Source organism: Paracoccidioides brasiliensis, assembly GCF_000150735.1.
Source record: "Paracoccidioides brasiliensis Pb18 unplaced genomic scaffold supercont2.3, whole genome shotgun sequence".
Taxonomy (NCBI): Eukaryota; Fungi; Ascomycota; class Eurotiomycetes; order Onygenales; family Ajellomycetaceae; genus Paracoccidioides; species Paracoccidioides brasiliensis.
The window spans coordinates 2,730,948-2,754,206 of record NW_011371360.1 but is presented as its reverse complement, the minus strand read 5'-3'; the positions used below and the strand labels follow the sequence as shown (position 1 = coordinate 2,754,206).

Genomic DNA, 23,259 nt, shown 5'->3' with positions numbered 1-23,259 from the left:
ACAGGCGTTAGAAATTGAATGCTACTTGCTATAGTTATACCAAAAAAAGAAGAAGAAATATGGTGAACGAATTAAGGAGAGAAAATGAAAATTAAAAAGTGTGGTTGATGGAGCATTTTGAACAACGGGGAAAGCTACGTTGCTTCTTTCTTGCTGCTGGTGAGAATTCGCCCATTTCCGACGACAAGGGCATCCATGGGATAGTCATGCTCCGCGACGGGTATCTTCTCATCTGGGGGAAGAAGCTGCTCTCCCAGAGCCAAGGCGACTGAGATGAGAATAGATGAAGACCATTTAATTAGCAGGGGCCACCTTGGGAGTGATATGGCGGACATATTTGTCTTGATTTTACAGCATATTGGGATTGGTTCCTTACCGAGATATGGCCTTCGCATGTTTGTTTTGCCTTCGACTACATTAACCTCCCCTTTCTTCATCAGTCGATTGATGAAATGATCATAGTACCCTTTCCCGTGCCCCAATCTTCTCAGCTGTTCGTCAAAAGCTATTCCCGGCATGACAATCAAGTCCAATCCCGTACCTTCTGCTTCTGCGTCCGTCGATGTACTACTTGATTGACTTGTTGTCGTTGTCGGAATGCCATACCCACCAAGACAATTCTTTCTATTGGCAATCGTACTCGCATCTAGTGATGGGATACCCCATTTGTCCGGTTGTAATGATTCGTAGTCTTCAAGTGAGCGCAACGCCAGCATTTCCATAACCGATGCGCGGTCCCGCGTTGCAGCTGTGTTTGGATCCGATTGATAAAGATATGGCACATATACCTGTTTACCTCTGCTGAATGCATCGCGGACAATAGCTGTTGTTGATATTTCTCCCGATGGCATTGAGAGGTAGATGCTGAGACTTTTTGCAGCGTGATACTCGGGCAGGGACAGCAGATTTCTTGTCGTGACGGAGGCTTGTTCCCAGAGAAAAGGGAATGAATTTATATATCAGTATACAGTTAATGAAGTCGGATGGAGGAGGTTGGCTCTAACATTGGGCAGTTATGCATTCTTTAGATACTTCTGAGAGTATCTTCCGTAGTCTGCTCCGTAATTCCTTCTTGGCTCTTTGGAGAGTGGCCATGAGGGGTTTGTTATAATTTTGCAATATATGCATCCGCAATGAGAGCAGCGTTTAGTTATAGGCAAGGGGATTAGGAGGAAGACGTCAGGTGAAGATACTGTAGACGCCTCTTACTGTCAGATGGTTCCGAAGATAAGTCAATCAACAGCTATGGGCATCTAGTTTAGCTCTTGCTTGCTGGTCCCAATTACTGTTGATCGAAGATTCGAAGATGATTCTCCGCGACTAATTCTCCTGTTAAACATGTGCCTAGCCGCGCTGTTTAAATCCTTCGCGAGAATCGCCTAAAGAAAGGTGACTTTAGCGGAACAAATTAGCCGCTCCCCAGTAGTTACGCGCTTACTTGTGGTGACCGGCAGTTATGGAAAATGGTCGCAACTTGCATTGTATATATTCTTGAAAGAAATATTCAATACATTCTACCAGGGTTAACTCACTGTACAGTTGCCCCATATACCAAAACACTGGTAAATAACAGGTCCCACTATCATCCAGCCATGCAGCAAGCATCAATTCATCGATGACTACGCTGCTCATTGCTGCTGATCATTGTGGCATGGAGAATACATATATATGTGTTCACAAGTCCCGAATTTGCAGCTGCAACAAAACAGCCAGGCCACTGTGGTTGATCTGGTTTATTTCTTGCAGTAAAATCCAATAATAATAATAATGTCCCTGTCTGCTTATTTCCACATAGGTTACAACTTAACTTCTTTGTGGGTACAACATTCGCAGATGTGAACCCCTTGTTCCCTACGGATAATCTTAAATTAGGAACCCCGCTGTGGTGTCAAGTTCAACCCACTCTGCCAGACACCTAACAAAAAAAGGTCCAACAATTCTACCTACTGCAAGTCATATCATCCCAACGCCACAACTACTCTCACGTCCTCCCTCGAGTCGCTTGTGCTATTCCTTTTGTTTATTCCTCGTTCTGCTTTCTTGCCCTCCATGTTTTAGGCTAAAGGATAGCCGCGTCAACCATGTTAGCTGAACTCTCACTCTTTTTACTCTTTTTGGCTTGTTTATCTGATGGCGTGGCCGCGCAACGTCCGTATGATCCACGGCTCGCAGGCACTTGGACGACAAAGTCCGCGAAAGTCTTGACAGGTTTAGTATGTCCTATCTGTCTGTCGCCTTCGAATTCGGTTGTGGCTTTTACCCATTCTTCTTTCTTTATTCCTTGAATTAAAGGAACGAAACCGTAAAGCAAAAGCCCGTCTTGGTACAGCACGCACTCACATACTGACCATTTTGCGCTGTTTGTTGTTAAAAGGGATTCTATGATCCGGTAAAAGATAGATTCAATGAACCGTCGCATACAGGCATCTCATATTCGTTCTCAATCAAAGGATTCTACGAAGAGGCACACTATAGGGCAATGGCTAATCGTCAGTAAACACCCCTACTTGCCCCGGATCATTCATCATCAATGTTGGATATTAAATAACTATACAAAAATCCGCTGACATATCGCATCTTAGCTACCCGACCCAATTGCGCAAGGGGAATGATGCAGTTCCAACACGGAAAATACGAAATTGCAACCAACGGATCACTGATCCTCACACCGTTCGGCTCCGATGGTCGACAATTAGTCTCCAACCGTTGTGAAGGCCCAAATGCATATTACTCTCGATATACCCAGGAGGAACTGTTCGAGGTAGGGGAATCAACATCAAAAGCCATCAAAACGAAAAATATATTATATTTGCATATAGTTAACACAGGATTTACAAACACGGCAGAGATACGAAGTTCTAACAGACCCCTACAGCGGCGTCGAACGTCTCAACCTCTACCAATTCGACGGCACACCTATGCATCCCATGTACCTCGTCTCGAGACAGCCGCAAATGCTCCCGACAGAGACCCTGAATCCAATACATACTGGTAAAGGGAAAGGAAAAGGAAAAAGAGATGGTTCAGTTCTTGAAAGGAGAGAACAAGAGGGCGCGGGCTTAGGAGTGGACTTTGAATCGTTGTTAAACAAAAATGCATCTGTCGACATGGAAGGGGACAACAATCAGTCGGGGATGGATACGCTTTGGTGGGTGGGTGTGTTCATGACAGCTGTTGGTGGGCTGGTTTTGATCTATAAGTAAAAGGGATTCGCAATATTATTGTCATAGTTTATGTGCATCTTAGGTTTGTTTAAGGGGGTTTCCCTTGATGATGGGGTTCCTTGATGATACGAGGGTTTTGTTTTTCATTTATTAATAGTTTCTCAAGGATTTTGTCTTGGGAGAGATTGGCGTTTTGATGGCCAAGGGAAAAGGGGGAGGTGGTGGTTGATAGGATATCATTGTTTTAAAAATCTATGATACGGTTAGCTGGGTGCACTGCTCGAGAGTCTGCTGGTCTGGAATGGCCTTGTTTCTTTCATTTCGTTTCATTTCATTTTCTTTAGAGGGCTTTAATGACACTTCATATTGCATATATTGATTGGCGTCGTTTATTTTCCTCGTTTAATGATTCTCGAAGCGTCAACAATCTACCATTCTATATCATTGTAGCAAATAATAATACAGTGGCTTGGTCCTAAACCGAATGAGGGGAACATGTCAGTCAACACTTCTCAGAGAGAAAGTGCTTCACCTTATTATTCTCCCTTCTCGTTTCACCCGTTGCAACCTGCGGAACGGAATGAGCCGTGGATATCGTAACACCCACCCCGCTAGATCCAAATAGCCAGGCCATTCGTAATCCGGAGTGGAGAACGATCCCAAAATTTGCGCGTACCTAGCATTAATATATTGCACAATATATCCCAGGAACACAAAAAGATACATCCCCAAATTTTACTTCTTGGGTATAAATTCGTTCGCGATCCCGATGATCTGCGCAGTTTCAACTGGTTTCCCCTCCAGCAAACCCCCTCGACCGACAAGTGCCTTGATAACAGATCCCACCACAACCTTTTTCCCGGTGCTCTGCAGCTCTGCAATGGCCTTCGAGACGGCGGATTGGATCTCCTCAGCACTCGTAGTTTCTACCTGGCTCGCATAGCCGTCCAGGACTTGGATTTCTTTGTCTGCATTGTCGCTCAGGTCCGCCCGGCCTGCCTGGTTGTATTCGCTTTTCGCATCCTTGAGGGCGGCGGCGCGCTTGCGCATTAGGATTAGAAGTTGCAAGTCAGTTTTTATGGGGGAGGATGTTTTGGAGGCATTGGTTGTTTCTGATATTAGTGCGCGGAGGACATTGAGCCTTTTTTATGTGTTGAAATGAATGACGGTTAGCTAGAAGGAATCGAAAGACACTTTATATCCATGAATGAAGGAGCGGCGGTTGTTTTTAAGGCACGAACCTTGAGGTATCCTTTGCTCTCATGGCATCCTTGAGGTCTGATTTTATTTTCAGCAGTAAAGGGGGTGTTACAGGAGCTGTAGAGTTGTGTCGGATGCTACCTCGTAGGCAGAGTTGCGGGCGGATGCTGGGTGAGCGGAACATAGTGAATTGGTAGCAAATGGATTGGCTATTCAAAATGGCCTTGACAACAAGAAGAATACTGCTGTTTTTACTGTGCAGTACTGTGCAGTGGACTGAATTATTTTAAAGCCAGAGTGTTGCTTGAGTAGATAAGTAATAGTGAAGTGTGAAGTACCTGCGAAGTTAAATAATTGTTCAGTGGCTAGTTGTCTGCTGGTCCGTGCGCTCTCCTGCTTTTCGTGCTTTTTGTGTTTTGAATGGAGCTCGGCGAAGATACACCCATTCCTGCTACGACGGAGGAGTGCCTTGTCCCAACCTTCTCCACGAAGCTGGTTCCTGACTAGACATCTGTTCTTATGCTATGTCTTAGATGAGACACTCTTAATCTGCCTTCATTCATCCTTTTACTTTTCTTACCCTATCCTATCCGCCGTGGTAGGGTAGTTAGCAAAACCTTTGGCGCGCGACTTGTCCCCAGAGCAGGCGAGCTTTCCCAGCTTTATGCGCCAGCGGACCTTGTAAAACGATGTCCTTCCCACCTCTTACTCCTCAAAAACCTCTTCCAGGTGCCTACTTCCAGACTCCCGCTCCGTCAGCATACAATGGGCCTCTCTTCCAGTCATCTAACCTGTCTGGTGGCCGCGACCAACCTGCGACTGCGGCGGAACCGTTCCCCCAACCCCGTCGTCCAAGGCTACCAGCGACGAAGATTAAGAACAGAGTGGAGACCTTGAACCCACGGCAGCGAGCTGCGCGGACGGTAGATGAGGCTTTGGCGCAAGAAGCACGATACCCAGATTTGGACAGTTATTTATCCCGTATGTATTAAGGAAGCCCCAGCGTTGGCAGTGACTTGCGCTGCTGGAAATAGCAAAAGAAAATAAAAATGAAATGAAATAAAATAAAACAAAAATACGGAAAGACTAACATGAGAGGGTAACAGAGGGATTTTCTTCCGATTATGATATCCCAACGTCAGCGTCTTGGGCGCCGTTTCAAAAAGTGAAGATGTATAATATTCCAGACCAAATATTCGACCAGTACAATCGAGCACAGGTATCGACGAGTATGGGTCTTTTTGCGGAGTTGAATCACGCCTGGGTTGCTATTGATAATGCACTGTATCTCTGGGATTACACGCATCCAAATCCGCAGCTGGTGGGATTTGAGAGCCAACCAAATAGTATAAACACTGTCAAGCTTGCGCGACCCAGAGCTGGCGTATTCCTTCCGTCAATCTCGCATATCCTCATTATCTCAACGACGGCAGAAGTCTTGATATTGGGTTTGGGTTGCGATACTTCTCCCTCTGGAACAAAGCTGGTGACACTCTATCAAACTGCGATGGCGACATCGATTAAAGGCATGGATATCAATGTGATTGCCTCCTCAGACTCGACCGGGAGGATATTTTTTGCTGGGTCTGCTGACAATGAGGTCTATGAACTCACCTATCAACAGGAAGAGCGATGGTTCCAAGGCCGATGTGGGAAAGTGAACCACACAAGTAAGAGCTTTACTGTTTTTACTCCGTCAATTATTCTAGGCCATAAGCCAACGGAACACGTTGAGCAGATGGTTGTCGATGATAGCCGAAACCTCCTATACACACTCTCTTCGAACTCGTGCATCCGCGTATTCCACTTGAAACCTGATGGAACGGTTAACCTTACCATTACAAAACATGCTATCGATATATACTCGAACCTTGGCCACATAATCAGCACCAACGAAACGCTCAATCCTCGGGTTAAGATAGTTTCTATCAGTCCTATCCCAGCCGCAGAGGCGTCTAGATACCATCTTGTGGCAACAACTGCTACTGGATACAGAATCTATCTTAGCGCTACTGGGACATATAGTTGGTCCGCAACGCCAACCGCGACTAATGCGCCGACCAGTATGCAAGCACACCATGTGAAGACACCTCCGTCTGACATACCCCCAAGTCAAATTCCTCAAGGGCCACCTCCTGTCGCTGGGTCGCCGTATCAGGCTTCATTTGGTGCAAAACTCGCCATCCACTCACTTGATCCTACCAGATCAGCCAAGCGATTCCCTCCTGGCTACTTCTTCTGCTTTACATCAAAGGACCCCATGCATCGAACAGATACGCTTTTCATATCGACTCCAGACTCTGGTCGCCTTGCTCGTCCCCAGGACAGCGCACTCCCTATTAAACCTGGCGAAACTGCCATCTGGCTAACTCTTGGTAGTCGAGCAGAAGACATTGGATTATGTACACCAGTATCCACTACCAACTCAGCAGAAAGCTCTGGAAACGAGCTTGCAGTTCAATTTGACAAGCCTGCTGCGGAAATTGCGATTTTAACTAATACTGGCATTCACGTTATTCGCAGACGGCGACTGGTGGATATTTTCGCCTCCCTTATACGGAACGCTGGAGGTGAAGAAGGTTTGGAAACCCAAGTTAAAACCCTGATACGATTGTATGGCCGCAGCGAGACGCTGGCGACGGCTCTGGCGGTCGCCTGTGGTCAGGGAGTTGAGCTGTCTGCCGATTCTCGTCTTTCGAAGATAAATGACCCCGATGTTCTTGAGTTTGCGCGAAAGGTATTTATTGAGTTTGGTGGGAAGCCTACATTCAATGAGAACGCTGTTGCCGATACCACCACCCCTGCCATTGATGCTGTGATCCCCTCCCCGCGCCATGCCGGTATTGCTCTCTACACCTCACGCCTCTTAAGGTCGATTTGGAAAACAGTAATTGCCAAGAAAAACAGGACCCCCTCTGGAGGCGTTACTATTTCTCCATCTGTCGAGATTTCAAAACTACATTCGATTCAGCGAGATTTATCTGCTCTTCAGGATTTCTTCCGCGCGAACAAATCGTTTATCGAGGGATTGAGTGGGCCGGAGGCGCTCTCACGGGCCATCACAAAACAGGACGAGATTGCCTTACAGGGAGAACATCGTGCGCTACATTCAATGGTTCAGCTCGTTTCCGACACAACCGAAGGAATTTCTTTCGTTCTCGTGCTGTTTGATGAACGAGTTGATGAAATTCTCGCCCTATTACCAGAAGAATCGAAGCAGCGATTTTTAACCCTCACGTTCGAAGAGCTGTTCAGTAGCAGCAAAGGTCATGATGTTGCGAAAGAACTTGTTAAAGCTATAGTGAATCGGAATATCGCCAAGGGGTCGAACGTGGAGACTGTTGCGGAGGCTCTGCGACGAAGGTGCGGCACGTTCTGTAGTGCGGAAGATGTCGTGATCTTCAAGGCTCAAGAACTGCTGAAGAGAGCGTCGGAGGCAGGAGCAAACTCAGAGTTGGGCCGGAATTTGCTCAATGAGAGTTTAGTCCTTTTTCGACAAGTGGCTGAATATCTGCCAATGGACTATCTTCAGTCCGCCGTGGAGCAATATATCCAGAGTCAATTCTTTGCTGGTATGTTTATTTCCCAACCTTCTGTTAAATGGCCAATATCTAATCTTCATTTTAGGGGCAATTCAGCTGTGCCTGGGCGTTGCGGCTCATTCCGACAAGGCAAATCGTGCTCTTTCGTGGATCATGGACGGTCGACCACCAGAGGTATATTTCCCACACAATCACTTGTACCTTCATTGTATCTAACGTTGATGTGATGTAGGATTCTCGGCAAGCCAGCTTCGAGATTCGAAAACAGTGTTATGACTTAATCTATAGGGTTATTCTCGCAGTTGACGACCTTTCGAGTCAAGACCCAGGTTTTGTTGATGGACAGTTTACTCCAGTTGCCCGAAGAAAGAATGAAGCGTATGATGTGATCTCAAGCTGCGATGATGAGGTGTTTCTTACCAGCCTGTATGACTGGTATTTGATGCATGGTTGGAGTGAACGTCTCCTGCAAGTCCAGACTCCTTTCGTCGTCACTTATCTTCAAAGAAAGTCCACCGAAGACCTCTCACACGCAGATTTGCTCTGGAGATATTACGCACAATCCAGTCGATTTTACGAGGCTGCATCTGTCCAGCTGCAGCTTGCTCAGAGCTCATTCTTGCTTCCCCTGAGCCGACGGATTGAATATCTCAGCCAAGCCAGGGCAAATGCATCTGTCTTTACACCTAATATTTCGCGAGCGTCGAGGCAAAGACTCCTTCAGGAAGTGTCGACATTGATGGATGTGGCTAATGTACAGGATGATCTTTTGCAGCGCCTCAAAGAAGATGCCAGAATCGCTCCAGAGCGTAAATCTGAGGTCCTTCAAGAGGTTGACGGAGAGATCATGGAACTCAATAAGGTAACTTTTAAGGAAAACCACAAACATCTCCCTTAAATAATCACAACTGTGAACTAACATTATGCGCTCTTTAGCTCTTTAACCTATATGCCGATCCAGGCGGCTATTACGACATCTGCCTTCATATCATGCACCTCGCCAACTACCGCAACGCAGCAGATATCAAAGTATGCTGGCAGAACCTAATCCAAGAAGTCCACGAAGAGGCTTCGGCACGAGGCACACCTCTCCCATACGAAGCCGTAATCGAAAAAATAAGAAACCTCTCCGGCCGTATCAGGATGTCAGACACTACATTCCCAGTCTCGATGCTATTACCCATGCTGGACCGATATGTCCTGGAACAGCAGCTAGGTGTCGGCCCAGACACGTGGGTCGTAGACCTATTCCTCGATCTCCAAGTTTCACACGAACAGATATACACCGTTCTTGAATCGCTGTTCTATACCAACGAAGTTCCGTTCCACGGCAAGAATAGACGATACATCGCACGGGATCTCTTGTACTTGATCGCTCGCTGGTTCCAAGATTCACTTCGAGTTGGATCGGGGGCGTTTGGCAGCGATGTCTGCGCACACCGGGTTTCGGAGATGCTGCTACTCTTGCAACAGAGTGGGTTGGATGATACTTCAGCTGAGGAATGTCGGGATCTGCAGGCCAAGATTCAGCGGTCTCTGTAATAATCTGCATGATTGTTGGCAGTGACTACAGGCGGTACATGCCGGAAGGAAGATGAAAGAGGCCATAACCACGAAAGTGGGCTTGCATAATCCTTTGCATCATTGCACCTAACTAACTATAACTAACCATTTTTCGTTGTAATGTTGTCACTGGTGTTGTGATATTATTCTAAAAGTCGCCATCCCATTTTTAATCCTTTTCATCATTCGCAATCTAAACATGCAAACCTCGTAGCTTTTTTCGTCTTTTTTCGTTCTATTTCTTCTTCATGTCAGTAGCGTTTTCTTCTTCTTTTCCTTCTCCCTGTTTTATTTTATTTTCATGCACTTCTTATGCCAGACGTTATTTAGCCTCGTTTTGTGGCGTATTCCTTCCCCCCCCCCCTCCCTGGTTAGTTTTTTCATGGATATAAAGTTCGGAGCAAAATATGGCGATGATAGAGATTGGGGGAAAGGGAAGATCAGAGAGACAAATAGATGAATTAATCGATTAAATATTTATTGAATGTTGCGGTAGCAGAAGAGTGTGTCGTACACTTTGTGTATCAACATTTGATTCATTCTTAATTATTAGTTGCCTTTCGCTACAAGTCTGTGCACGTGAAATACATGGAGTCTTGCAGAGATTCCCCACTCGTCGACAACATCGCAGACTGATGCGTGCGCTCTCTTCATATTCCCCCCCAGCTTGTTTCGCTTCCATTTTTACTTGCTCAATTCGTTATTTCTCCCCCGTGTTTCTTGATAGCCCAGTTACTCTACCAGTTTAGCTTCATAGTTTCATTTTCTTTGAAGTCCAAAAGCTCACCGTTCTCAACCCGACTTTTAACGGACGGATAGAGCAAAACAATCAAGATGACAACAACAACAACTCACAAGTCAATATCAGAACGCAAAGTCGATCTCTTCTATCTTTCGTTCTTCTTGCTTCATGTTGTGATTATATTATGTATGTGTTTTGTGTTTACGGGCCCGTTTATTTCATATTGTCTCAGCGAATAATTCTGGGCCGTATGCTCGTGGTCAGCTTGAGATTGTACACTCAGTGTTGCAGGCGTAGAGGCCATTATCAATGTGCTCAGTTTTAGACATGTTTCCACACTCTGCTTTGGTAGCTGCCGGTTCCAGGAGTTCAATGCCCATATTGGACATGTTCTTTTCCTATGAAGCAGATATTTTTGCAGGGCTGCAGCGCATAGGAAGGTAAAGGGCCATTCTGTGCGAAACAGCTTTCATTTGTTAAGAAACAGAAAATCAGCACCCTGAGCACAACATATAACAAAAAGTCATACCAACTAACCCAATTCCTCTTGGAAAAATTTAGTGGTGGACATCACCCCTCTCTACCCGGCCTCCATCAGGCCGGCTTTCGTCGACAAGGTCCGCAGCGACTATATCGAGAAGTACCAGGATAAGTTCTTCTCGGAACCGGCCGCGTGGGGGAAGGCTTATATTTTCATGGAAGCGGTATATCACTTGCCATTGAGCATTTGGGCAGTCGGTGCCATACTTAGAGGTATGGGTGCATATTTCATCTCCTCGCCCCTGTATATGGTTCGCATCATTTTAAAACGGGAATCTAGATGAAATACCTCCCTTTTTTCTTCATTTCCTAAGTGGTGGCATTAGAGATGGACTTTTGAACCCTTGTTGCGATAAGCATGGGCAGCTAACCGACAAAAAACCATATACAGATGCTCCCATGGTCCCCGTCCACTTGCTCGTCTTTGCGGTACAGACATTCATCACAACTCTTACTTGCCTGGTCGACGTGTGGAGCTGGACCGATCGCACGACCGAGCAGAAGACAACGATTACGTATATGTACGCGCCTTATGCTGCATTTGGTATGTGCTAGCTTTACTTGCTTTTGAATTTTCTATCTTTCTCTTTTGTGTAGTGCAAATAAATAGTTTGCTGTTGGATAGATTGTATAACACCGCGAAGACATGCTGCACAAATCACGCTAACTATAGATATGTAATTCTACGATTGCTGAATGACAGCTGCACTAATGGGTATCGATATGTTTTATCGACTGAAAGAGCGAGTGACCAAGTCGAAGAGGGATTAGATTGGGGAGAGAGAGCAGATGGAACCCGGGAGCCGATTGGTTAACGGGCATAGGAAGCTTTACCTACAGAGGTGGAGTGTTGTCATACATGGTGTCATTATTGTCGGTGGATATTTTAAGTAATTTTTTCACATTTCATCATTGGGAATAGGGCGGAATCATCGCTGAGGGAATTTGTTCCGGACATGTCGACAGACTGGGTGATATATATATATACTCCGTATATAGGCATTAATGATATATAACCCTCACAGCCTGAACGCCCTGGAGGCTGCGCAGCGAAGACTGTCGCTGTAGCGTATCTAGTGGTTATCGAATGCAGCTGATCGCAGAGGAACAGAACATTTAAACCTGCCAAGGTTCCCAGGAGCGATTGATTGATTAGGGCTCAGCCCTAGCCTAGCGTTGGAGCTAGAATATCTTCTGGCAAATAAGGTGCGTGCCTGCAACCTTATCTGATCGCCGTAGTTTGGCCGGGCGTCAGACCGCCTGCCCCAAATTGGCGGTGGCAAAACCCCAGGCATCGTGGAAATAAAGCCTACTCCACCCGAACAAGCAGCAAGACAGCAGCCAGCCAGCTTTCAAACCCCAAACTCTGCATCACTGACTCACATGGAGGCCACCCCACCACGGTTCTATTGTTCTGTCCCCGGGTTTCACGGCGACAATGACCCCGTACGCATTGCCCTTCCTCGACCGATGACCTGGGCGAGTTGTAGTTAAACCGCTCAGTTGCTCCCTCAATAAACTGCTGCGGAGTTCTCCGCTCCAACATACCTACTACCATCAACGTTGTCTGAAAATCATGCACGATGAACCGAAGAGCGGTGTTGGACTGGCCCTCGGGCCCACACTTATTCCTTCATAAGGTGCGTTTCCAAGGTTTGGTCTTCCCCGTGCTCACATGGCAGGAGATTATGTTGCTAACATCGCATCTATTTCTTCCCCATCTTCTTGGCCTCCAGTATGAACGAATCAGTGTCCCTACATGCACCAGCTGCCTTCCCATAAAAAACCGTTGCTTCTTAGCTCCGGCAGGACGCCTTGTGTCCACATCCTCCGTTAGGCGGCAGGATGGTGAAACGCCTCCAGAGCAGAATGATTATCAGAGACAGCTGGGTCACAGGGCTAGGGAGAAGTTGGCGGATAAGGTTATCATCCATCGCTTTGCCCTTGAGAGGTTGAGCATCTATTCGTAGAACTGTGAAGGATTAACTGTTGTATTTCTGATGTTAGGACTTTTTCTTCAGCCTGCTAAGCTCTGCATCAACAAAAAGAGAAGCTCAGTCGTATCTTTCACGCTTCAAATATCAGGTGCCAGCTCCCGGAAAGCCGAAGCAGCAGGACGCTAATACCAATGCCCTGGGCGGGGTAGACGCAAATATCGTCGGGTTAGGGGCAAATCTGGGAGATGCGGTGTCTGGTGTAGCGAGAGCTACGCATAATCTTCCGGTGTTGAGACAGGACTCTACGCCCCAGATATCACCACTACTAGAAATGAATCGAGAGCCACTGCACATCGCTCTAGTCAAGATTCGGGAACCTCAGCTCCTGGAGGACAACACGCTCAAAGGGGTTGGAAGAACATTGTCACAGCTCGCCATGCTGGGGATGGGTTGTTGTGTCGTGCTTGATCCCGCACTGCCCGAAAATGACTCCTCGTGGAGAAGACGTGCAATTGAACAGGCAGACCGTGTGTCAGCTGCAATTGACGCAAGTGACAATGGTTTAGACTCCCAACGACTGGATGATGTCATACGCTTGGCGCCTTCAAATGAGAATGCTGTTTCTGTGCTTTCAAGGGATCAACTTCTTTCTCCTTTACGGCGTGGAAGAATTGTTGTTATTCCGCCTATTGGTTACACAGAGGATACCCTTACAGGAGTTGCTGTTCCAGCGGATGATGTTGTATTGGCATTAACTAAGGAATTTACGGGATTGAGTGTCAAACCTAGCCAAGGTGATAACCCCCATGAGCTGGCGCGGAAGGTTTCAGAGCTCCAAAAGGAAGTCTCTGTTGACAGGCTTATTGTGTTGGATCCGGCAGGTGGTATACCGTCACTCAAACGGCGCACGAAAGCGCACGTTTTCGTGAATTTGGAGCAGGAATATGAAGAGATTAGCGAGGAGTTAAAGTTAGGGATGGCCACAAACGAAGACACGAATGATAAGCGTGTGGGGGAGCGACAATCAGTATCATCGTTGGCGAAATCCAATCCCTTTTCAACGTTGGTAGAAAAAGAAGCTGTGTCGTTACGCAGTGAGCTAGGTCTTGCATCGAATCGAGATACCTCCCAATCCCCAAATCTTCAGAGGCACCTCGACAATTTGAAGCTTCTACATGGCACCCTAACCTACCTACCACCGTCCTCATCTGGCATCATCACAACGCCCCAAGATGCAGCGAACTCCGCAAGCCCACCTCGGGACCCATCAGAGCTATCCTCTGTTGGCACCCGACGACAGCGGAATCCTCTGATTCACAATCTACTTACCGATAAGCCCAGCCATTCCGCTTCACTTCCAGCGGGAAGGCTGGGTGCAAACAACGGCTCTTCATCCTACAATACAACCCCAGTGATTCACTCAACATTTTTCAAAAAGGGCATGCCGCTAACCCTATTTCCTGACCCGCGTATCCAGATCTGGGAGCCTCCCAAAAATGGAGAATCCCGGATGACGCTTAATGATCCATGCATCGACCTACCTCGACTCGTCCAATTAATCGAAGACTCGTTTAACAGGAAATTAGACGTGCAACACTACCTCAACCGCGTGAATGATCACCTAGCCGGACTCATCATCGCAGGCGAGTATGAAGGCGGAGCCATCTTAACCTGGGAACTACCACCCGGCGTGCCCAATGACGGAAGCGAAGCAAGCCGATCGCGAATGGTTCCGTATCTAGATAAATTTGCTGTTCTTAAACGCAGCCAGGGGGCGGGTGGCGTGGCGGATATCGTGTTTAACGCCATGGTTCGAACCTGTTTACGCAAGGGTGTCGCCTGGCGGAGCCGTCGTGATAATCCGGTGAATAAGTGGTATTTTGAGCGGGCAAGGGGGACGTGGAAGCTCCCTGGGACGAACTGGACGATGTTCTGGACGACTGATGGGGTACCAGAGAACGATAGGGTGTTTTGGGATTATGAAGCGGTTTGTCGGCATATTGAGCCTAGTTGGGCGGATAATAAACATGTTGCTGATTGAGCAGTATATATATCTCTGGATATGGATGCGCCTTAATGATGACATTTCTGGAGAATTTGCAATGTGTAGTTCTTGGTCAGTTATAACAGCTTTCGTTACAGAAGACTAATTGTTAGTAGTCAAGGTAGTAAATATAATTACCATGTCTTCGCAGCCTTGAGAGAGGATATAGGTTTATACGAAGAACATAGCCGTGAAAATAAATAGCCTTCCAAACTTAAGTCCAGTGTATATTGTGTCTGGCTCTTCCCATCCTCCGTATTCCATGTTCAAAAATAATTGGCGAAGATAGAGAAAATTTCCACTGCCAAAATTTCCCCTTTTTCCGTGTTGAAAGAGCTGTTTGTGCACGGACCAAGCAGTACAATTAACTAATCCTTGTGGGAAAGACATCTTTGAACGTCATCAAGAGAGACCAACAGACAAACAACAAGAAACGCTCCAAAATGGAACATGAATAGGTCCAATCCCTTCCCTGCCGAATGTGCAACATGAATATCCACAATGCCAATATGTATCGAATGCTGCTATCCCGTCTCCCATCTCTACACCTCCTACAGCAAAGCCGATGACCGCTCCCTAGGCAAGGGAGTTCGGTTGACACAATGTCCGCGCTGCAAACGGTTCGCGGACAAGTATGTGGAGCATGATTTCGTGGTGTTGTTCATCGATCTGGTCTTGATAAAGCCGCAGGTAAGTGATGAGCAATACTCTCCAGCTCGGAATTGTTGTCTGCTATTGCGGTATTGGCTAACTTTAAGCCTTTCTGATCTAGGTGTATCGGCACCTCTTGTTCAATCGACTTGGGAGGTCGGACGATAAGTTCGATGTATGTATACAACCTACGCTCCATATCCCGTTTGGCACTCTTGTAGTTGTTGAATGGATAATAATGTGTCTCTCCAGCGCTCGATTATACGCCTCGGAACATTAATCTTACTCTTTGACGTCTATCTCTCATGGGCACGGGTCGAGAAAAGTTCCTCGCTCTCCGCATCCACACTCTCAACATCTCCGATTATAGTCCAATACCTCTTCTTCCTCACACTGAACACCCTCGCAACACTGGCGCACCACATTACAGTCCGTCTCCTTGCTTCTTTCTTGGTCCCGCGGCCTCCGTTACCCACCAATACCCGGAACGACTCCAGCCGTGCAGAGCTATTCCCACCCAGCCCTTCAACTCTCCAACCCCATCTCAACAATTCCCCTTCACAGTCCCATAATCAGACACCTGCGCTCACCACCAGCACGGCACCAGGCAATGGAGGGCAACAGCAGCCTCAGCCGACTTCCAGCGAACCTAATCAAAATCCCTCCGCAAATACTCTTTTTGCACACCCACCACTTGTCCGAAGATCGTCCACATCACCCCTCCAGGTCAATCCCATGCCTCCCCCTTTCCCCGCCAGCGCGAATTCCATAAGCACCGCTCTCTTCGTCAGCAGCTGCACCAAACTCTTCCCAATCCTCCTCGTGATCTGGAGCCCAGAAACACCAGACGCCAACAACACAACCACCGCAGCGTCGGGGTCAGCCACAGGAATCATTTCCAGTTCCCTGGTTTGTACAGTCATGAGCTACGCCTCCCCTTCCACTATATCTAGCATCTCGACGCAACAACCGCAGCAGCAGCAACTATTTCCTTCTCCATCCCCGTCGCACGCTTCAAATATATCCTCATCATCCCTCTCCTCCTCGATCCTAGACCCGCTCCTCTCCCTTGTCCTCTCGATTACGAATACCCATCTCGTTCTGCTGAATAATACAGAAGCGCTTTTCATACTGCTTGATTGCGGGTATATACGGGCAGCGATGCTGGCGCTGGGTGGCCAGTTTGCGAGATGGGTTGTTGAAAAGACAATGTTGGGGTTGGTGGGATTGTGAACAAATAAATAAATTGACTTTGACGATATGCTTATGAGGTGCAAAGGAGGCCAGAAAAACACTTGTTTAATAATGCATATCGGAATTAGCGCTTGGGTGTTTTGGGCTTTGGCACTTTGGTTTTGACTTTCCTTTGGAGTCAATACAGAGAGGGATCATGTGTTTACTTATGCAACAGTTATTGTATTGCTGTTTGACAGGTAGCGTTTCCGATCCCATTTTATGTATTGGGTAATTTTCTCTAAATTATTAGGGTATATCTCTCACATTCTTAGCACAATGCAAAAAAGCAAACCTCAGAAAATATAAGTACAATATATGCTGAGAAGCATACAAAAAAGTGCCCCCATAACCAGCTGGAAAGATGTGAAGATAAACACGGATAGTGTCGATATAGAAAATGGCGGTCCGCTTCAAAACATGCGCTCCCCTTCACCGCCTTCCCCATTTAATGCGGTACCATACCAGGGCGGATATCACTTCTCTTTGGCGCAATTAATGGATGTAATTGCGCGAGGAATGTTATTGCTACACAGAGGAATGGTGGTTAGATTATGTGTCTGCACGAGGTATAGGAATTGGACGAATGGAAATAAGGTTAAAATGTATGTGTGTATACATACCCCACATTAGATAGCAGGCTGTGAATGCGAGTATTAAAGAGCTGCGCCATACCCTGTAATAGCTGTCAGTATTTTCCCTTTGCTGGTGTGATAATTTGTAGAGCATAGTGTGCGGAAGGGTAAAGGTGAGTGAGTATGGGATCTGCGGTTTTCCAACGACAACGGAGCGAAGGGGCCATATCAGTTTCCGGGACCTTCATCCGTCTTACTCGGGAACCAAGATTTTTTTTAATATTTTGACCACACCTCCATCCTGGTTCGAGTTTGAGAAACCGATATTCCCTTCTTTCCATATGATCTTTGTCCGAGTTGTACAGCCTACTACTCCTCGCATAATGTGAACAAGTCACGCGGACTTCACCCCAATTCCCCCAAAACAGCCAAAACAGATCCAGATATGCAATAGGCTTGTATTCCAAAGGGTTGAAGTCGAACGGGGAAATAGCAGGAGCTAATAATGGGAGATAGAGGCACTGACGTTCTATCCTCTCCCTTTGGACTAAATACCCAAGCAAGCAGATTTGCCAGAACAACAAAGACGAGGCCGATTATTATACTCCATCTATAATACAATTCCATTCCTAGTGCCGTGTGGTTGCTCAGACGAGAGCACAGGCAAGCGGCGGAGTTTTGGTCAGCCTGTGGACGGACTGGTTAAATGTTCCATAAGAGGCAATGCCATACCCGTTTGCCATGATTGATGTGTTATAATATAGATATATGTGCGCAGGAAATATCTATTAAACTTCGAAATAAAAGGTTGCGCTAACTGCGGCGTACTTGCAGCTGTCGGTACGTACTGCCCGATATTTTTGAGGTGTGAACAGGTCGTGGATTTCGGGCGAGAATTGAGGTAAGTAGTTGGTCTTGAAACGACTGCAGCGGCGACAGGGGACGCGAGATGGGGGTTCCGGAGTTTTGTAGGTAGAGAGTATAATTTTGACGGTTTGTATATCTTAACTGAACGGTTGCATGTGTTAAACCGTCCTTTGCGCTGAACGAAGTGGATGTTGAAACTGAAGACTGGAGCTCTCAGCCGTAGTTATGCGATTTGTCAGTCAACTAGGATAAGATTACATAAGCTGGCTAACATAGTTAACGTAATCCATCACCTAGTCGATCGGATCACCTAGTCGATCGGTTTATCCAACGTGCATGCGTCTAGCATTCACATCAACAAAATGCCCACCCTACGGCCTTCTCAAGCTTCCACTCAGGAAGGAAAGATTCTTTTGGCTATTCAGGCATTAAAAAGAGGTCAAACTTCAAGTATTACGAAAGCTGCAAGCTTGTACGGCATCCCTTTTACCACCTTACAGAATTGATTGAATGGTCATAAAACATGAGAGAATTCCCAACTCAACAATCAAAAATTAGCCTCTACTGAAGAGTCAGTTCTTGTACAGTGGATTCTATCCATGGATGAATGTGGCCAGCCTCCTCAAGTGCGCACTGTATGAGAAACAGCCAACCTTCTTCTTGCCAACTGAGATCCTAGCACTTAGGCCAAACCTCCACCTACAGTTGGCAAATGCTGGGTTAATTGATTTATTGATCACCATTCTGAGCTCAAATCCAAGTTCTCACACAAGTATGATCATCAATGGGCTCTATGTGAGGATCCTGAGATTATCTGTGGGTGGTTCAGGCTTGTACAAAACACCATTGCAAAGTATGGGATTCTGAAAGATGATATCTACAACTTTGATGAGACTGGATTTCAGATGGGAGTTATTAGCACTGCTAGGGTGGTGACTGGGTCTAAAAGAACCAATCATCCAAAACTGGCTCAACCTGGAAATCAAGAATGGGTGACTGTTATTGCTGGAATCAATGCCACAGATTGGGCTCTTCATACAATGATCATCCTCAAAGGAAAAGTGCACCAATCCTGTTGGTATGAGATGGAAGGGCTGCCAGGCAACTGAGTCATTGAAGTCAGTGATAATGGCTGGACAACTGACAAACTGGGTCTGTATTGACTGAAGGAGGTGTTCAACAAGGACACTCTACCCTGTACAAAGGACAAATACTGACTGTTGATTCTTGATGGACATGGAAGTCATGCTTCAGCTGAATTTGACTGGTTCTGCTCTGAGAACAATATTATTGCTCTCTACATGCCAGCTCATTCCTCTCATCTTTTTCAGTCATTGAATGTTGGCTGCTTCTCCCCACTGAAAACAGTGTACAGACAACTGGTAGAGAAGCAGATGTGGCTTGGAATCAATCACATTGACAAAAAGAAGTTTCTGAGTCTCTATCCTATCACTCATATACAGGCCCTGACTGAGAGCAACATCAAGAGCAGCTTTAGAGCTGCTGGGCTGGTTCCATATGATCCTGAACAGGTTCTCTCACACCTTAATACCACAATGCATACACCCATCTCTTCTGGAACTTCTCATAGCTCCCAAGCTTCCTGGGCCACAGCCACACCACATAATGTACACCAATTGGAGCAGCAGGCTGAGAAGGTCAGGAAATATATCAAACACTGTATGTAGAGTCCACCCAGTCCTACCCATCAGGCCCTAAGCCAGCTTGTCAAGGGCTGTCAAATGACCATGCATAGAATGGCACTTTTGGAGCAGGAGGTCAAGGAACTAAGAGCCGCATATGCCAAACAAAAGAGAAAGTGAGAAAGAGGCTGTACATATGTAGCTCAAAGAGGGTGCTTTGAGGGTTGAAAAAGGCTTGAATCGCGTACAAAGGGTCAATGAATGGGAAGGAGGGGTGGTTGAAGCTGCTGACTCTCAACCATGAAAACACACAGCACCACAGTGTAGTGTATGTGGGACTATTGGACATACTGCTCATACATGCTCTCAGTGTGCAGGAAATAATTCTTAATATAATTTACTACTTTCTGTATATAATTGTTGCTTAATTTAATCTGAAATACTTTGAGTGGTGAAAGGCCAATCAACTAGGTGATCTGATCAACTAGATGATCTGATCGACTAGGTGATGGATTACATTAATTAGTTAACTAACGTATTTCCCAAGCGAGTGCAACACCAAAACCACAGAGCTCAACTCATTGGATTTTAATTCAAATTATCTCAACACTACAACACTCAATTAAATTAAATTACATGCAGTTGAGAACATCTTAATCTTGTATGTCTGAGAACATTGCAATTGCTGCAGTGTTGTGGAGCTCATCAGCATGGGGCAGGTACAGATAGTGAAACTCATGAGATTGAATAACTGGCTGTTCAACAGGTGCTGCAGACTCTGCAGATGGTGCAGGTGAAGCTAGAAGACTTTGAACTTCTTCACTAGTTAAACCTCCTACTTCTTGTTGAATTTGGTGTCTAGATCTCTTGCATTTTTGCTTCTCTATCTCATTCATGTTGAATATATTCTGGTATTGCTTCTTCATAAAGAGTGACACTGACCATCCTCATATTCACAGGTCTTGATAATTTGATCAAAGCTTTTACTCTGCTGTAGCACTCACTACTAGTAATAATCTTAGCAGTGGCACAAACTCTCATAGCAGATCCAGTCTCATCAAAGTTGTATATATCTTCTGACAGAATCTCATGCTTAGCAATTTTATCTCTCAAGGTCTTAAATCAATCACATATAATCCACTGATCTTCATACTTGGTCTGTTCATGATTATAGCACCTGGAATAGCAGCTTTGGAGCTCTGGACAGTGTGCCACTAGATTTGACACCCAGTTCTTGCCAATGCGGAGAGGGGGGGTGGTGGAGGTGGTTGAATTCTGAATAGTAAGAAGAGAATTAGCTGTATCCTCAACCAATGCTGGCTGTGAGGGGAATCCTTGTTTAGCCTGGTCCAGCACCCATTCAACTAGCTTATCTTCTTCAGCAGGAGATAATTTGTGTGAATTTGCATGTAAATTGATCCTTGATTGCCGGCCATTCAGTTGATAGTGAAAGTAGAATAAGAGACATTAAATAAGCAAGCAGCTTCATGAATTGAAGCAATTTCTTGATTTTTAAAAGCTTTTATCATGAGTTCAAGTCTTCCCTCTCTTTCCAGAGAATCTGAAGCATTTTTATTGCGAATTGGTGGCATAATTGCGCGTTGAAGTGGAAGGGCAGTTAAATTAAAAGATATTTTGAATTGGTGTTGCACTCGCTTGGGTGTTGCGCTCGCTTGGGAAATACGTTAGTTAATTAAGGTTTAGTATGAGGAACTTAATGGTGGAGGATAGTAAATGAGTACCCGAGCATTAACCCATTGAAACAAGATGATCAGGATCTCAACCTCATATCCAACAACCTTTCAGCAAATACACATGGGCGACATTAATTTTGGCGTATTGAATCTAGTAATTTTCTCTCAACTGAGAGATTGAGGGGTGAGCAACTAAGAGTCAAGTCCTCGGGCTGATTAGCTGGTTAGCGGGAAACAAGTAAGTTGAGGGCGCGGAAATTCCGCCCTTGGAGCAACACTGCGGTCAGCTATATCTTGAGTCTCCACGGACGAATCCAGATCCATATCTCCATTGGCATTTCTGGAGAATGGCTGAGCATTCTTTCCGTCCGAGGCTAGAGAGTGAGGGGGGCCTTAAAAACTGGATAGCGGGCTGATATATAAGAGAGCTCCCCCAGATCTTGTCTCTGCAATAGAAGTAACCTGTGACAAGGAAGGAATATTAAGAAAAAGGATTTCCTTTTTTTTATCATTTGCCTATCTACATCTCCTGTGCTTTATTTCTTCAAAACCATTAAGGACGAGATAGACCAACATTGGAAGCATTCACATGTTTATCTCATCAAACCATGCCTTCGCAAATCACCCGTTTAACCCTTTTCAAGATCCCAGATCCAACTCATCAACAGCAACTACTAGAAAAATACCAAACAATACAGAAGGATGCGCTCAAGGTACCATATATATAGGTCCATACATCCCGTACCATTACACACCATCACTTGCTCTGTATAAACCTTCCATGCAACCAGGATCCTATTTCACTCACCAACCCTACCTCAACTCCTTCTATGTAGGACGGCAACCCATACATCCTCTCCGTCCGAGCAGGTCCAACAATCAACGACCAACGACGACAGGGCTACACCGTCGCTGCCGCATCAACCTTCGCAAGTCTCGAAGATATGCGCTATTACGATGAGTGGTGCGCAGCACATGCGGCCTTGAAGGGGCTGGCGAGAACCTTGCATCAGGGGGTATTGATGGTATATTTTGAGCCAGGGGTTGGGGCTGTTCTTCATGAGGATTGAGCGTCGAACTCTGACATTTCATGAGGGCTGGGGATTGGGCAGTTGGGATGTATGGGTGATGTTTCCTTGTTGGTTTTTTGCTTTGCTTTGCTTTGCTTTTTGTTTTCCTGCTGTCCGACTTCCTGAGGTCTCAAAGAGAGAGATGTGTGTTGGAAATACATACGACCCCCAATATTAGCACATGGAATTCTGTACTTGTTAATATGTGCAGAATGATAGAGTCGAAGGCTAGGTGTTGGAGAAGAGTGGATTGTTCTGCTGATAGGAATCAGTATCCCTCACTAGACATATCTGAACGGGAGCAATTTCATGGATGTGGCAGGTTCCTAAATAGCCAGAGAAGTTGGTCCACAGCGGCGTGTAATTATGATAAGCGTCCAGCTAAATCAAAATATAGAGGGAGTGCGAGAGAAAGATGCTAGTATCATCCTTAAACCTTAAAAAAGTTTGTAGGCAGAAATTGGTATGTCGGAAAACGAATTCTAAAAATTTCAACAATACTGGACTGTTAAAGGGAGGGTAACAGAACCTATCAAGAAATAAGTAACTTGACAGGTCTGATAGATAGCATTGATAGGCCAGGCGAAAAAAGGGGAAATGTGACATAGGGTAAAGGTGAATAGCACATAAAATATAATGGGATTGACAAGGGAAGAATAAAAAACCAACGAAAAATGAAGAGCGAAAAGGGAAAGCTGGATATACATGTGTAAAGACTCACACAGCAGAGGCAATATGGGAAGAAGACCCGTGTATCCTGGTATAGGGTGATTGACAGGAGTTTGAAACACAGG

At 45.9% G+C, this 23,259-nt stretch overlaps 8 protein-coding genes across 8 annotated transcripts; 6 read left to right on the top strand and 2 right to left on the bottom strand.

Moving 5' to 3' along the window:
• Positions 1 to 134: 134 nt before the first annotated feature.
• Positions 135 to 1,095, bottom strand: PADG_03213 (5-formyltetrahydrofolate cyclo-ligase; the record flags this gene model as incomplete). The annotated part of the gene is made up of 3 exons (XM_010760479.1): positions 135 to 268; positions 377 to 925; positions 1,005 to 1,095. The coding sequence occupies 3 exons, from the start codon at positions 1,093 to 1,095 to the stop codon at positions 135 to 137; spliced, it is 774 nt and encodes a 257-aa protein (XP_010758781.1).
• A 986-nt stretch (positions 1,096 to 2,081) lies between these two features.
• On the top strand, positions 2,082 to 3,203 carry PADG_03211 (uncharacterized protein; the record flags this gene model as incomplete). The annotated part of the gene is made up of 4 exons (XM_010760005.1): positions 2,082 to 2,213; positions 2,375 to 2,489; positions 2,583 to 2,761; positions 2,847 to 3,203. The coding sequence occupies 4 exons, from the start codon at positions 2,082 to 2,084 to the stop codon at positions 3,201 to 3,203; spliced, it is 783 nt and encodes a 260-aa protein (XP_010758307.1).
• Positions 3,204 to 3,899: 696 nt separating this feature from the next.
• Positions 3,900 to 4,548, bottom strand: PADG_03210 (uncharacterized protein; the record flags this gene model as incomplete). The annotated part of the gene is made up of 2 exons (XM_010760478.1): positions 3,900 to 4,305; positions 4,406 to 4,548. 2 exons carry the CDS (start codon positions 4,546 to 4,548, stop codon positions 3,900 to 3,902), a joined length of 549 nt encoding a protein of 182 aa, XP_010758780.1.
• A 505-nt stretch (positions 4,549 to 5,053) lies between these two features.
• On the top strand, positions 5,054 to 9,448 carry PADG_03209 (uncharacterized protein; the record flags this gene model as incomplete). The annotated part of the gene is made up of 5 exons (XM_010760477.1): positions 5,054 to 5,345; positions 5,471 to 7,936; positions 7,992 to 8,080; positions 8,139 to 8,768; positions 8,843 to 9,448. The coding sequence occupies 5 exons, from the start codon at positions 5,054 to 5,056 to the stop codon at positions 9,446 to 9,448; spliced, it is 4,083 nt and encodes a 1,360-aa protein (XP_010758779.1).
• An 855-nt stretch (positions 9,449 to 10,303) lies between these two features.
• Positions 10,304 to 11,522, top strand: PADG_03208 (uncharacterized protein; the record flags this gene model as incomplete). The annotated part of the gene is made up of 4 exons (XM_010760476.1): positions 10,304 to 10,397; positions 10,773 to 10,964; positions 11,143 to 11,295; positions 11,455 to 11,522. 4 exons carry the CDS (start codon positions 10,304 to 10,306, stop codon positions 11,520 to 11,522), a joined length of 507 nt encoding a protein of 168 aa, XP_010758778.1.
• Positions 11,523 to 12,334: 812 nt separating this feature from the next.
• On the top strand, positions 12,335 to 14,729 carry PADG_03207 (amino-acid acetyltransferase, mitochondrial; the record flags this gene model as incomplete). Its single annotated transcript, XM_010760004.1, has 3 exons — positions 12,335 to 12,391; positions 12,488 to 12,673; positions 12,759 to 14,729. The coding sequence occupies 3 exons, from the start codon at positions 12,335 to 12,337 to the stop codon at positions 14,727 to 14,729; spliced, it is 2,214 nt and encodes a 737-aa protein (XP_010758306.1).
• A 504-nt stretch (positions 14,730 to 15,233) lies between these two features.
• On the top strand, positions 15,234 to 16,616 carry PADG_03206 (sterol homeostasis protein ARV1; the record flags this gene model as incomplete). Its single annotated transcript, XM_010760475.1, has 3 exons — positions 15,234 to 15,422; positions 15,505 to 15,558; positions 15,636 to 16,616. 3 exons carry the CDS (start codon positions 15,234 to 15,236, stop codon positions 16,614 to 16,616), a joined length of 1,224 nt encoding a protein of 407 aa, XP_010758777.1.
• Positions 16,617 to 22,003: 5,387 nt separating this feature from the next.
• On the top strand, positions 22,004 to 22,465 carry PADG_03204 (uncharacterized protein; the record flags this gene model as incomplete). The annotated part of the gene is made up of 2 exons (XM_010760474.1): positions 22,004 to 22,108; positions 22,232 to 22,465. 2 exons carry the CDS (start codon positions 22,004 to 22,006, stop codon positions 22,463 to 22,465), a joined length of 339 nt encoding a protein of 112 aa, XP_010758776.1.
• Positions 22,466 to 23,259: the final 794 nt, after the last annotated feature.